Genomic DNA, 13,724 nt, shown 5'->3' with positions numbered 1-13,724 from the left:
AAGCCGTTGTGAGATGTGGACGACAGCCACAAAAATGCCATCAGGTTATCAATGTATCCCACAAATATAGGTACCAGATGTTTGGATTTGGAACTGATTCAAGTAACCATATATTATAGAACCTCTGCACAAAGGTTCACCCTGAAAATCTCTACACTGTGTCATATAATGTATAAAGACCAAAAAGTTAATGGTCTAAAATTCGGCTAGTCAGGTTAGGGTCACTTCTTAAGTATCGTCATTCGTCCTTAATTTCATTAACTAAGAATGCTAACACTGCTAACCGTTTAACATAATCAACGACTATTTAAACGCATTAATTTTGTAGCGTTTTTGCTATATTTTTGGTTACCTGAGCGTCCTGAGCCCTGAAAGGTTTTTTATTGAGTCCTTTGCTGGCACCAGTACGAGTATCAATGAATATTGGATAGGTCCCTACGACCCTACATAAACGTAATGTGGAGTGACAAGAGGGGGATAATTTTTATCATGGAAATAAATATTTAAATTTACCTCTTTCCATATTTTATTCTAATCATTGAATATTATTACTCATATATGTATATGTATGGTAATCAGTAATTACTATAAAAAAAAAAAATAAATAAACATTTAATGAACCTGCAATGGTGAGCTAATGGTCCCTTAAAAATAATCAAGTGATCTGTGACTGGTTCATTAAATTAATCAATTTTACGAGAAACCCAACATTAATCTTTTAATCTTTATAACATAACTTGGAGGGGGGAGATTTAGAAGAGTTTCCGTAAAGATTCAATACGCGTAAGTAACAATTAGGCGCCCCTGGAACGACGTTGTTAAACACTTGATAACATCACGTCACAACCAACAGTTTCTTAAAACTACAATGCTAGAAGATGTTTTTATTTTCAAATTAAAAACAGTCCTCTTCAGAATCTTCTATGATAACAACCATAACACGTATTAGCAAAAATTTCTCTGTAATCAAATAGACTGATATTCTCGCTAGAATACATATAAAAAACATAAATGCGATGTTTTGTGTACCTATCACATATTTAAATCACAAAATAGATCGAAATTTTTATCAGAAACTAACTACAAACTTGAAAATCTAGGTATTTTTTCAACTACTTATCGAATTTACAGACACAAAAAACATTAAAACATTATTGTAAAATTAATTTACTAGTTTATTATTATTCAGCTCAGAATAAAAACAATGACTTCAAGTTAAACCACAGCAGAGTCAGCCGTCAGACCTGTGCGTAAGAAAAAGGATTTAGAATTATTCGGTTTAGGGGTTTCAACCTACTTACTTAAAAAGTAATATAAATATGATACTTTTTAGCATCTATATAATACTTATTGTTTAGAACCCCTTCTATAAAGAAACCTTACGCACAGGCTTGAACAGAGTACCTAAAAAGTAACTTACTTATAAGTTATACTTCTCTAATATATTATGCATATTATTGAATATAAAACTAAATTTTTTTGCAAAAATAAATAATATTAATAGGTTTTTTTTTTTTTTTGATTCCTTAAAATTACAAGTAAATCAAATTTAATTATTTAGATATCACCAACGTAGTAACATATAACAGCCATATACGGTACTCCATATTTGGGTGTTTTGCAACTTGCATAATTGCTTGATAATATTATTTATTACTAATTGTTTAAATATAAATCATAACTCATAAATAATAGTATCTATAAATATAATATAGATAAAGGTAATATACATTTTTAATTAATTTGCATAGTGATTTAAATTAATAAAATGAATAATAATAATTTATATTGTTAAAGGCTTTCTGAAATATATTACCCATACCAATCTAATTTAAAGTTTAAATACGTACTAACATCTTAAAAATGACTATAGGATAACTGCGAAGATTAGTTTAATACCTACTTTAAAACAATCATTATCAATATATATGGTAATGATGTGATGGTCAACGCTATAGGCGTAAACGATTGATATGTACATAAAAACCTAAACCTAATTACTTATATTGTTAGCATTAAAGCATTCAAAACATATATGAATAAATAATAGTAATTTATGGATTACTTGAATTAGATATACACAAATACCTGATTATTGCAGATAAATGTAAGTATTTTAGTATTCAAAATTGATTTAGGTATGTAATTTGTGATTTGTAATATTATTAATATACTAGCTGCTGTTTTTAGCTATTTCCTAATATCTAACAAGTATTTCTAGTATCTACTCTCTTAGGTGATCAAGAGAAAAAGTTTGTTTTTATTTTAATTTAGGCACAGTTTATAATATTTTAGAATTTCATAACTTTTTTTTTAGCAAATAACTTAAAAGTATTTTTAGCTTCTCTTATTACTATACTAAACAAAACATTTTAATATTACATTAACCTAATTTTTTTCAGACTTGGCTGCACACAATAATATCGTTGTGCCGAGAATAATAATATAAACCTAGTTATCTAATACAAACATAAATAGTAAATTATAAATTGATTATTTATACCTAATACCTATCATATTATGATGAATATGGTTTGTATAACACAATATATCTATAACTACTAAAAACTGAAAACTGATAAATATCTGTTTTATCTTACACTATTTTCTTATGTAACAGTAAATAGGTAGGTACCTACTAATCCATACTAAGGTACTTGTATCTAATATACAATACACATATTATCAATAATTATAGCTGTAAAATACCATAACAGTACATAACAGCATTAAATTATTTAAATATCTACAATTTTAATTAGTATCGAATATATTTGTTTAATATATTTATATTGAATATTAAAATAATACGTTAGCGTTAAATAAAAAACAAAAATATTGTCTGTATAAAATTGCAAACTATATACTGTAAGTAGTTAAAAAAAAAAAAAATTAGTTGATGGAGTTTTATAAAATGTAGTATGTATAAAATAAAAATAATTTCCACACAACATGATCAATACAATTGTTATGTAATTTAAAAGCTTAACAAAAACTAGCAGTTTTTGTTAATATTAAAGATAGGTATCTAGATAAGTATGCTAACGTTACTGGTGAGTACAATAAAAGCCAATGGGTGGGTAGTGAGTACCTATCCATAAATGCAGTTTGGGTGAAATGTATAGGTACTTTATGTATTTCTGTAAATCAAAGTGACTGATAAGAGGTTTCGCCTTCCATTCTCCTCACCATAGACAAAATATTATAATTATTTATATTAAAATTATTATTATTATTAATTGATCATACCTACTAAAAAATCTACATCGGGTATGTATTAGTAGAAACTCGTTTAACCGTCAGTATCGGGACCGGGACAATGACAGTTAATCGAATAGACGGTTAACAGAAATTTTTCAATAAACGTATATAAATTATAATACGATTTGCAGACAAAAATAATATGCAATAAATAATAAATACTAATAATATAGGTCTATATTATTGAGGCGCGAGTTTTTTGAGCAGACATGTATCGTATTTTACGAAGTAAGACCTCTTGTACTTCAAACCAATCAATGCATTTTGATAACATTGCTTCTGCTTTTGAGTGGCTATATAATTAGCGGTTTTAAGACCGTTGTTCGACACAAACTAACGGAACGCGTTATGTAACTTTTGAATAAAACTTTTAAGGTGTCTATTAGTGACTTTGGTGGGACCAAGTATCTTTTAATGTGACAATTTTATTGTGCGTTTGTGTTTTCATTAAATAATGCTATACCTAGCCTATAGGATGTTTTTATTAACTTTCACGTCACAAATTTTTATTCCATTTTCCAGTACCTACCTAACCTTGGATAAATGATCATATCATATTAAGTATATAAAAATTTATAATTTTTTTATTATCACTTAAATTTATTCATAATTTTGTTAATATTTTGTCACGTCAAACCAGACGTGGTTATGTTCACTAATAAATGTTTTGATTAGATATTTATCCCTTCGACACTTTCATTCAGTCTAATAATTAAATTAACGGGAGAGTTTGAGATATGAATGGGTGCTATACTACCATTAACCATTATGTTTTTAAATAGATATTTGTATTTACAACTATTAAATTATATAAAACATTGAGCTATATAATTCATAAATAATTACAGATAATATGATTTATTAACAGATGTCATCTCATCATCTTTAGAAACTAAAAAACATTGTGAAAGCGTATTTGTCGATGTCGCACAGACGTTCAGTCGTATGTGGTCTGAGCCGTCTAAGGGACTCCTTAATAACCTTCGCTTTCTTTCAGTTCCTTTATTGCTCATGTTAATATCATTCTTATCACAACGCACCTTTGCCATACGTTGCAATTATGAAACATTCAACATTCATCCTATTAATGCAGGTATACCTCAAGGAAGCATTCTAACTTCAACTGTATATAATACGTTTATTTACTTCCAACATATCTCACTCAAATACTACACATCTCGCTACAATTGCAGAGGACACTGCTATATTATCCTCTAATCCAGACTTAAAAACTGGTTCAAATTACGGAGAATAAAAATTAATTTACTCTCCGATCTATCAACGGCCTTCTTTATTGATCAATTATAGCAATATAATTCACCAAAATTATAACACTAAATATTTAGGCATTTACCTAGACAAAAAACTTAACCGGGCCTGTCACATTAAAAACAAATGCAAATTATTAAACTATGTCTTCATTTCCTGAGACATCTCCGTTTTAAAATATCACTAAATATAAAACTAGGCACTAATATACAAACAAATTATACGCCCAACTATGTCTTACGGTATTCAACTTTGGTGATCAGCGAAAAAATCAAATATTTCTATCCTACAATCTTTCCAACCAATTAACCTACGAATAATAACAAGTACTCCATGTCTCCATGGTAAATCAGTAACCACATCCTTTACAAAGACCTAGAAATTTCAACACTTTCCGAACTCGCATCTTACTACCTTAAAAAATTCCACAGTGACACATAAAATTATTCTTATTCCTTAATATCTAGTCTTTATAATTCCTCTAATCCTAATAATCCCTTACACCGACTTAAAAGAAAATGAGCTAGAGACCTTCCCTAACTCAGTTTAGCATACTACCTATTTCATTTTTTTTTTTTTTTTGAAAGGGAGTTAATAGACTCCTTCTCACACGATATTTATGCGCTGTATTATATTGTCTAAAATAATTTACTTACTGTGTAAAGTATACAGATTGTAATATTTTCTTAATAAAAATAATGGTAAAAAAAAAATATGATTATAATTATATATTAATTGTTGTTACCGAAAACCTATAGATTTTATTTTATACTGTACACAGCACACATTTCTCGCACACACATAGTTCTGAGACCAGAAAGTCATATACCAATACTAAGTATATACTTAATCATATAGTAATAGGTATTTTTTCTAAAACCTCAGTAGTTCTATATGTATTATTTATTTCTGTATTTAATTATACTAATTTTAAAAACTAGTCAATTAGCATTTCACATGATTTTCGTAGTTTAATAAGTAGGGCTGTGAATTTAATGCACTAAAAAACCTTAAAAAATGCATTAAAAATGCAAAAAAAGGAATATAAAATGCCAAAAATTATAGTAAACAATTCGTTAAAAATGGTTTTTAATTTAATTTTTATATTTATATTAATATTAGGTACAGGATATTAAACATTAGTACAAAAAAGTGTTTATTTAATAAAAAAGTTGATTGAATATGAATTAAATTAATGCTATTCACCTGAAACATTTTTAAAAAATTTTTTTTGTATTTATTTTGTTAAAATAATAAAACAAACTCAAAGATATTTATTTCCGGGTACCTTATTCATCTTTAGTATTTACTGTTGCATTAGACAATAAGTGCTCGTTTGATGTTCTCAAATAAAAATGACTGCCGATTGTCTGTCAACAAATTTTTAAATGCCGAAAAACTCCTTTCAACATCTTCACACGTAATAGGAGCATATCACATAAAAGCCATGTCATCAAACTATCAAAGCTGAGGTCATCTGGGAGAGACGTTCTGGATAGTTCAGTTCCCTCGAAAATTTTCGATATATTGCAAATTGTATTAAATCCCGTATCGTTATTTTTACCTAACCCGTATATACAGCTTGTGACTTGTGTAAAATATTATTTAATAAAATATAAATTTGACATAATATAATACAGCCTGTGTAAAATAGTAAAGTTTTCTAACATGTCAATTGACAGAAATTGGTTAAAAATACTAAAAAATGAACTAAAAAAGCAAAATATGACCTAAAAATGCGAAAAAATGACCTAAAAAATTAAAAACGTCAAAAAATGCAAAAATATGCAAAATAAAAGTTTCATAGATGGATTCGTAATTACATAATTCAAATTATGTACTTACAAAGTTATGTTTTACAATCGCCAAAAAAAAATGCACTTTCCTATTAATTCACAGCCTTGTTAATAAGCAATAGTAACACATATAATAATTAAACAATTTTAGGATTATTTATTTATTTAGATTTTACGTACGAAAAATAAAAATTATAATGTTATTATAAAATAATGTCATTATGTATCCAGGAAAATATTATGTTCAATGTTGGTATATTATCAATATTATCATTTTAAATTTTAAACCAACATAATTTTATAACGCTTATCAATATATAAGGAATAAAGGAAATGTAAATAATTGATATACTATCTATCCTACCTTGGTTAAATACTTTAGCGTGATTTAACCATGCTATCTACTATCATAATCACGAGCAATCAGGAGACATGATATGAGTATACAATAATTATTAATTATTAATTATTTTATTTTTAGTTTAACACACAATTCTATAATAACCATTATATTAAAATTTAAGATATAAGTCGAGTATAAATCGTTGTTTCATGTTAAAAGTGTATATAGCCACAACGTTTGTTCTATATAATGTCTATCATATCGTTTAAAGGATTTAGTTATGCTGGTAAAATTGTTAAAGTACCGATTATTCAGTGTTTTTTGGCACGAAATGCATCCATCAAAAATGAAGTCCAAGATGTTGATATTGTAACAACTACTGTGGAAAATACTTTGTCAGAAAAGGAAGTGAAAGCAATTTGTGACAAATCTCGCTTGAACCGTGGACATCGCAACTTGGTAAATGGTCGATTACCTTATGATGAGCCTGTGCATAGATACCATAATACAGTAAAATATAAAAGAAGAATGTATGGCCGGTATGGTGATGTCAGTAATGTTTATCCAGGCTTGGCATGGCCAACAGCTGAAGACTTGGAGGATATAAGAGAGTATGAAAGTTTAGCCTATCCATTCACCATTCAAGAAATGCAACAAAATGCAATGAAGATTATAGAATGTGAACGTCAAGAAATTCAATTGAATCAGCAAAAAATTGATAACAATATGAAAAAATTAAATGGTTGGTTAAATGAAGTCAAAGAAAAGGCAACAAAAAAATTACTAGAGGCACAACAAGCTAAAGAAAAGAAAGAAAAACTCATTGAAGAAGTGAAAAAACATTTTGGGTATAAGATAGATCCAAAAGATGATAGATTTAAAGAAATGCTGGTCAAAAGGGAAAAAGAAGAGAAGAAGAAAGTCAGAGAAGAAAAGAAAAAAATCCGCGAAGAAAAACTTCTAAATTATTTAGACTCAAAAGGAAAATAAGATAATAATGATATTATTTTTTAATATTTTAAATGTAAATAAAATTAAAAATTAAATAGGTAAGGAATATTGTTTTTATTATTTTTTTTAATAGCTTCCAACATTAATGGATGAACTCACAGATGATCTAAATATCAACATTCTACAATTAAATAATTTGGGAATTTTTCATTTCATAAAATTATATCAATTTTCAATCCAAAGATATTTTTTATCATAATCTTTGGAAACTAATTGTTTTCCCACATTTTATGATGTTTAAAATTAATGATTGGCCAAACTTCATATATATATCATACATTTTTAACAAATTTTCTGTTGTGTAGAAACCTTAAAATAGTATAATATACTAACTGGATTTAATAGATTCAAATTATGTAATTTATTAGGGACAACTGTTATTAACCAAACCTTTGTTAATAGTTCGTTTAGATTTGAGTTCAAATTAGTTTTTTAAACTTTTTTATATAAAATACTAAGTGACAATTCACTTTTATTTTATCTCCAAAAATTAAATAACTATTAACAAATATTAATTTAATTTTAAGGAAATATTATCACACTAAAATAGAATAAATACTTACAATTAGAAAATAATCACTTCTAATACATTAAAAAAATGGTATTAATGCATATAAATTACAATAAATTTTTTTTTATATTTATTTTAACACACTTATATGTAGTCAACAGTTTAATTGGTAATTATAGCAAAATTTAAGTATAGCCATTTTTTAATTTAAAATACAAGTCATTAGGTTATAAAATAATGTTAATTCTCACAAATGTTAATGTTACTTAATTTTCTAATATTTAAAGTATTTAATAAAAATTAAAGGTTATAAGTGATTAAATTTTTTTTAATAAATTTCAGTTCTTTTAAATACTGAACATAATACTTTGTAAGATGTCATTCCATTAAAATGTATTATGATATTACATTACAAATTACAATTAATAATAATACATACTATTTTTATTCTTTGAAAAGATTAGAATTCAGCTTCAACAATAAAAGAGTATCTTTTCACCTGCTAGACAATAAAAATACCAGTGGTTGTAATTGTATCACTATAATTGTCTCCATATTTATCTATAATTTGCCTAGAAAGCGTATATGCTGAATTTAAGTATAAATCAGTTTATTGGCACTTCACTAAGTAATACCTTAAATTAAATCTATTTCAAAAGCGAGGTGTTAAGTGGAGATAAGCAGAATCTAAGTCTTCTAGCTATAAAATAAATTGTCTTTCAGGTGTTTTTGTCCCTATTTAAATATAGTACCCTAGTACCCACAATTTTTTTTCATTTGTAGTGGGAATTTCCATTAAACAAAACTACTAAATTATGACATTAATATTTAAAGTCAATTGGTTAATTTATTTTCTATGAACAAATGAAAAATAATTGTAACTTTAAGTCAATTATGGTATTTATTTATCTCATAAATTTAAAAAACATTAATTTTAACATACAAATGTGATCTAAATAATGTATTTAACATGTGTATAACACATATTAATTAGAATAGGAATTTTAATTTCATAATGTACCATTCCATTGATAATTAATTTCATTCCTGTAAAACCACTTTGTGTATGATAAAATTTTATCGATATCTATTATAAGAAAATGTATATAATTAATAAATCATATTATTAAACATAATAATCACAAAATAATAATATATTTTAAACATTTGAATGATGTAGTATTATTATTATTTCCAATTCAGTATGATAAATGTTAAAATATGTACAAAATTAAACCAATAGTCTCTCAATTTCAGTCTGAACTTGTTGTATTTGAGGCCGTAATTGTGAACCTTCATCAGTGGTAATGGAACACGCTATGACTGGTCTTGAAACACCACAAGCTCGGCCTAATGCTGTAAAGTTAAAATACATGTGAATTCAATAAATGCTTACAAATGATTAATTTAAAATACTAACCTTGTTTTGATCTGATAAAAACATATGGCACATTTTTGTCCTCGCATAACAAAGGCAAGTGTAGCAAAATTTCTAAAGGTTCTGCATCTGCTGCACAAACTATGAATTCAGAAATACCTCTATTTAAAGTTTTAGTGGCTGAAATTTATAACACTGTTAGTATATTATCAATTAAAAATACTTATTACAATATTAACCTTCATTTGCTCCTTTACGTAGTTGTTTATAGTTCATTGCTTGTTGAACCAAGTTTAAAATTTTTGTGGTCATCTGCTGGTCAGCCAAAGGATATGCTTTAGGGTTAACATCTAATGTGATGCTTTGGTCGTCCATCTTTAAATGTAATACAAATATTATATTATTCAAAAGTTTAATACAACACTAACTTGTGACAGTTGAAATTAAAATTTGCAGAAATATTGAGCATATTAATTTTGATTCTGAACAAAGACTCAAAAACTTAGTAATACAATTCCATTTTATATTTGTTTAAACAAACAAATAATAAAAAAGTTCCAATCTCAGATTATACTATGCTGGTATTTTATAATACATAAAATAAAAACCATCTACTTTGTTAAGAAAGGTGAAAACTGAGCAAAGCGTCTCTAGAAGAACCTCATATTAACAGAAATAGAGTTTTCAATTAACTTTTAACCGTTTTAATCGACATCAAACACACAAAAACTACCAGAACACGCCCGTCTCATACTGCGTGAATCATGTGATTGGAACGAGTCAGGCGCTCGAGGCAACGAAATTTGGACACTGTGGACGGACGGTTGTCGCCACAACAGACGCTCCGACATAAAAACAAGCAACTAAACCAGTAATGTTGTATAACTAACAACACGTGCGTTTCGTTCGCACATGAAAGTCGAAATTTTACCAATTGATCGAAGTTAATCTTGATGTCGAACATTAAATGTGGGAAAGCAGGGTTTGAATATGTACTTACTTTGAAAAAATTGAGTTCGGAGATTAATAATGTCAGGAATCGAATCGGACGTCAATATTATTGAAACGGCAAATAATGTTTACAATTACGAATATCGCGCTAACAAAACGAGTAATGTTAACGTATATTAGGTTAGGTTAAATGTCTACAAGGTAATGTTGTTTACTGCATGCCGACGATGGCTAAACATCATGGTATATTATGGTATGCCAATAATTTGAATGAGAATGAAACACTTTGAGCAATCATGGAGTAAAATAAAATTCATCATTTATGCCAAGAAATATTTACCTCCATTCTGTGTTCTCGACGTTCTCGTTAATATTTATTACCTATCTATGTTGAAATTTCACATTCTGCAATTCTGCAATATTCATTACAAAATTATGATGTAAATAATGTAATAAATTCATTAATTAATAACTAATATGTATGATTGAATATTTGAGACTGAGTATGAATAGCTTAACTTATCGTTATTATATTTATTTAATATTTTTAATAATTATCTTATACATTTGTATCATACTACATACAATTTTTATTTTTGTTGAACTAAATAATTAAATGTAATACAGAATATTATAGATTATTTAAATTATAATGTTCATGTTTATTATAAAAACTATTTTTAATACATACTTAATAGTTAATCATAACTACAATTCATAACTACGAAAAACGACTGTACAATGGACTGTGCAGTTTTAAATTGTACCTACAAGTAGCCAATATAATGTCTATTAGGAAATAGAATTGTTAGTTAGGTCTTTATAAGATTTGACAAGTATTAACATAAGGATTTAAAAATCTAAATTGGGGGGCTACATTTTTTTAGAAAAATTAAATTTTTATTATAATATAATATATTTTTTGTGTAAATATTATAAATAACTTTATAGATGAGATTTGACAACAATACTTTTTTTTAAGTTGTATATTTTTTTTTTATTATTATTTTATAAAGAATAATTAAAATCTGTAAACATTATTATATTATTAATACAATAAGAAATTTAAAATAACTATAAGGTATTGACAAGTAAGCTTGATTGAAAGAGGTGTCTACTGACACTATTTCAATAAAAAAAATTAATTAGAAAAAGTTGATTCTTCAATTGAAACTTTTAAATATGATTATATGCACCTATGTTCCCTAACATTAAATTACTTAAAAATTCTTAGTGTCATACCTATCGCAACAATAAGTACTCAAAGGTCATTTAGTTCTATAAAAAAGATTAAAACTTACCAACGATCGACAATGGACCAGGAAAGACTTAACGGCTAAGCAATATTATATATAAATAAAGAAATTCAAGTAAAACCAGAAAAAGTACATGTTTGCTAAAAAACATACCCATACGGATACTTCAATTCGACCTACAAGGCTATAAAGTATAAGAACCTATAAACAATTTTACTTATTAATGACTACATTTATAATAACTTACTGTATAAGTATAATATTATAAATAATATAAATTATTATTTTGGTATGTGATGTTATGTAATCAGCATAACATTATAACATTATTGTTTAAAAATTATAGTAGGTAGGTAGGTATGTACGTTATTATTATTAATTATAATTCAAATTATACAATTTATATTATCCTCCTATCAAAATAATTATGATCCGCCTCAGTATATGGTGTACATTAATGCTTTATTGACTATTGTGCTTAAACAGAGTTTTCCTAATCTAAACAAAATTTCCCATCGTAATTTTTATTTATAAGTATGAAAATATGTTTGCATATACTTTATGTATTATAAAATATATACATATAATAAACTGTACGGTATAATTTTAATATTTTTAATTATGTATAATAGTTATTAATTTGCCAGGTTAAAGTTAGGATAAAAAATTACAAAAATGATATTATGATTTATGGACAATTTTATTTCTATCGATTATTTAGACTATTACTAGTAACAACTATATAATAACTAATACTATTCTAAGTCATCATACAAATTGAAAATTTCACATACCTGAATTTTTCAATTTTCCCGACAAGTTTTCCAATTTTTCTTTCCTTAAAAACCTTATTTGGACCATTACAAAAATACTAACAAAAAATAAGCCCAATCGGTCAATTTATTTTAAAATTATGTAGTCACCAACAGACAAGGTATATTGAAGTATAAAATTTACAACTAGCTAATGCCTCTTAGATTTAGTTCCTCCTTTTAGAGATACACATGTATAGGTTTCCCTAATAGAAAGATTTACAAACTTGCCCATGGTTATATTTTATTATGTAGAATGGATTTTAGTTAACGTGAATTTGGTAGATTTGAACCTTAATTATTTTTATGAGAGCACATCCTTTTTATTTAAGTAAATGATTAATTTTGAAAATATTAGTATTAATAATTGTATATTATAGAAAGAATATATTCTCTTTACTGTAAGAGTTTTCAATTTTTTCTGCTATAAAATGTCTACAAATATGGTCACTTTATTATCTACATTTAAATGTATTGTAAACATGTATGTATCATCATTATTAATATTTAGTATTTACTATCAACCTTAGAGGAGTTGAAAAAAAAAAATTAGCGAAGTTAATTGCAACAGATACACAGAAGCAACTATTAGATGTTGGATGAATTTACTATCAATTAAATATCAACATGTTGCTTGTGTAATTAAGTAAACTAACTTTTGTATTCTATTATTTTATTTAATATATAAATTTACCTAAATTAAGAACTTAAAATATATAATTTTTTGAAGTCAAAGAAATATTGATTATTAAATAAAATAATTATGAAACAAATTTCAATATGCATTTTTTAACCCTCACAGATTATGATTTTATGATATTTAAATGTAATCTAGTAATTCTATATAAATTACAGATATTTTTAGACAATGAAGTAAATTGTAGAATAAATATGCATATAGTTTATTTAAGTTAAAAAATACAGTTGGTGGCAATCAGTTTTCCTTATTATAGAGTCAACCATTTATACGCCAACTATGTAGTTTAGTAAAGTCTCTGTGCACTGATCAGTCATAGACTGTATTTCATAACTTGAACAGAGTATAATCAAGAAATATTTTATGATATAGTAAAGAAACTATTATAGCTTCTTTAGTCGTGATTGTAATCAGTGTTGAAACCAGGTATACTTGAATA

The 13,724-nt window shown here is 26.1% G+C and overlaps 2 protein-coding genes across 2 annotated transcripts; one reads left to right on the top strand and one right to left on the bottom strand.

Moving 5' to 3' along the window:
• Window positions 1-6,777: 6,777 nt before the first annotated feature.
• On the top strand, window positions 6,778-7,659 carry LOC112601688 (growth arrest and DNA damage-inducible proteins-interacting protein 1). The gene has a single exon (XM_025349420.1). The coding sequence runs from the start codon at window positions 6,919-6,921 to the stop codon at window positions 7,657-7,659; it is 741 nt and encodes a 246-aa protein (XP_025205205.1). The 5' UTR covers window positions 6,778-6,918.
• A 1,698-nt stretch (window positions 7,660-9,357) lies between these two features.
• On the bottom strand, window positions 9,358-10,733 carry LOC112601689 (NHP2-like protein 1). The gene is made up of 4 exons (XM_025349421.1): window positions 10,570-10,733; window positions 9,809-9,944; window positions 9,612-9,749; window positions 9,358-9,547 (listed from the first exon to the last, which is right to left on the bottom strand). The coding sequence occupies exons 2-4, from the start codon at window positions 9,942-9,944 to the stop codon at window positions 9,423-9,425; spliced, it is 399 nt and encodes a 132-aa protein (XP_025205206.1). The 5' UTR covers window positions 10,570-10,733; the 3' UTR covers window positions 9,358-9,422.
• Between the last annotated feature and the right edge of the window lie 2,991 nt (window positions 10,734-13,724).

Source organism: Melanaphis sacchari, unplaced genomic scaffold (assembly GCF_002803265.2).
Source record: "Melanaphis sacchari strain LSU unplaced genomic scaffold, SCAv2.0 Contig7_pilon_pilon, whole genome shotgun sequence".
In the NCBI taxonomy this organism is placed as follows: domain Eukaryota; kingdom Metazoa; phylum Arthropoda; class Insecta; order Hemiptera; family Aphididae; genus Melanaphis; species Melanaphis sacchari.
The sequence above is the reverse complement of the archived record's forward strand: the minus strand, read 5'-3'. Positions and strand labels throughout refer to the sequence as shown.

Coding starts and splice junctions, on each gene's coding strand:
- LOC112601688 (XM_025349420.1), top strand. CDS start 6,919: ATGTCTATCATATCGTTTAAAGGATTTAGTTATGCTGGTAAAATTGTT.
- LOC112601689 (XM_025349421.1), bottom strand. CDS start 9,944: ATGGACGACCAAAGCATCACATTAGATGTTAACCCTAAAGCATATCCT. Junction 9,750..9,808: donor ACGTAAAGGAGCAAATGAAG/GTTAATATTGTA, acceptor TATAAATTTCAG/CCACTAAAACTTTAAATAGA. Junction 9,548..9,611: donor TTTTATCAGATCAAAACAAG/GTTAGTATTTTA, acceptor TTAACTTTACAG/CATTAGGCCGAGCTTGTGGT.